At 42.1% G+C, this 1,206-nt stretch overlaps 1 protein-coding gene across 1 annotated transcript in view; it reads right to left on the reverse strand.

Moving 5' to 3' along the window:
• Nucleotides 1-774: 774 nt before the first annotated feature.
• The window catches only part of LOC107872169 (epoxide hydrolase A-like), a 4,507-nt gene continuing 4,075 nt past the window's right edge, over nucleotides 775-1,206 (reverse strand). The window contains exon 3 of the mRNA XM_047412281.1: nucleotides 775-1,205. Coding sequence (XP_047268237.1) covers nucleotides 980-1,205 — 226 coding nt within the window. The 3' untranslated portion in view covers nucleotides 775-979. The remainder of the gene's footprint in view (nucleotide 1,206) is intronic.

Below are 1,206 nucleotides of genomic sequence, written 5' to 3' on the forward strand. Positions count from 1 at the left end.
GACAATTGGTTTATAACAATCGCCTCCGCTGGAGAACCAACGACCTTGTTGGTCAAGGCTGACACCCTCTCTTTGGTCCAGGCTACCACACTCCTGGCGCACTGGCCACCACACCGAGTCGCGGATAAATGTGGAACAATTGGTTCATAACAATCACCTCCGTTGGAGAACCAACGACCTCGTTGGTCACGGCTGACACCTCCTCTTTGGTCCAGGCCACCACACTCCTCATGCGTAGATCGATCCTCGTTGGTCACGATTGGCACCCCTCTTGTGTTCAGGCCACCACTCCGAGTCACGGCCCAACCTCGTTGATCACGACTGGCACCCCTCTTGTGTTCAAGCCACCACTCCGAGTCACGGCCCAACGTGTGGTCTTAATGAAAAAGATAATGATATAAACCAAACGGGAAAGCCCAACTTAAAAGTCTAGCCTAATAGGTGGGTGAACCCATTTGGCCTATAAACCCCTTAACATTTCTCAATTTTTTCAATGTGGGACAATTGTTTCATAACAGCGACATTTACCAAATACTGGTATAGACCCATACAATTGACGCTAAAAATAATTACCTTTGGCGGCATTTTTTTATCGACAATTATTATTACTAGTAAAGTTGCCATAGATACGTGATATCAAACATACTTTCTATCTCTACAACAACATACTCAGTAAAATTTCACAAGTGAGGTTTGATGAGGGTAAAGTGTATACAGATATTACCACTATCTGTTTTAGCAACAATTATTATGATGGCTAAAAATGACCATCAATTCACCATAAGAGCACTCTTTTATAGCATAAAAAGTGATAACCATAAGAACAATCTCTTAGAAAGTAATTATTAGAAGAGTTATCAAACTCAAAACAGGTACAATCATACACAACACACTTTTTATACATCTATCTCCATCCAAGCAAAGGCGTCCACGCCATAGAGAGTCGGACTCGACTTGTAGTAGTGAGAAAAGAGTAAGTTCAGAACTTTTGAATGAAGTCATAGATGTGCTTGTTAATCTCATCTGGCCTTTCTTGGTTGACAAAGTGAGCTGCACCTTCCACAACCACAACTTCCTCCAACAATGGAACATCTTTCTTAAATCCATCATTGTGTATGTACTCTTTAGCACCCGGTATACGATAAACCAAGTCGAATTCACCAACGATAAACTTGGTTGGAACTTTAACTTGAGCCCCTGTCCATG

This window comes from Capsicum annuum, chromosome 5, assembly GCF_002878395.1.
Source record: "Capsicum annuum cultivar UCD-10X-F1 chromosome 5, UCD10Xv1.1, whole genome shotgun sequence".
NCBI lineage: Eukaryota > Viridiplantae > Streptophyta > Magnoliopsida > Solanales > Solanaceae > Capsicum > Capsicum annuum.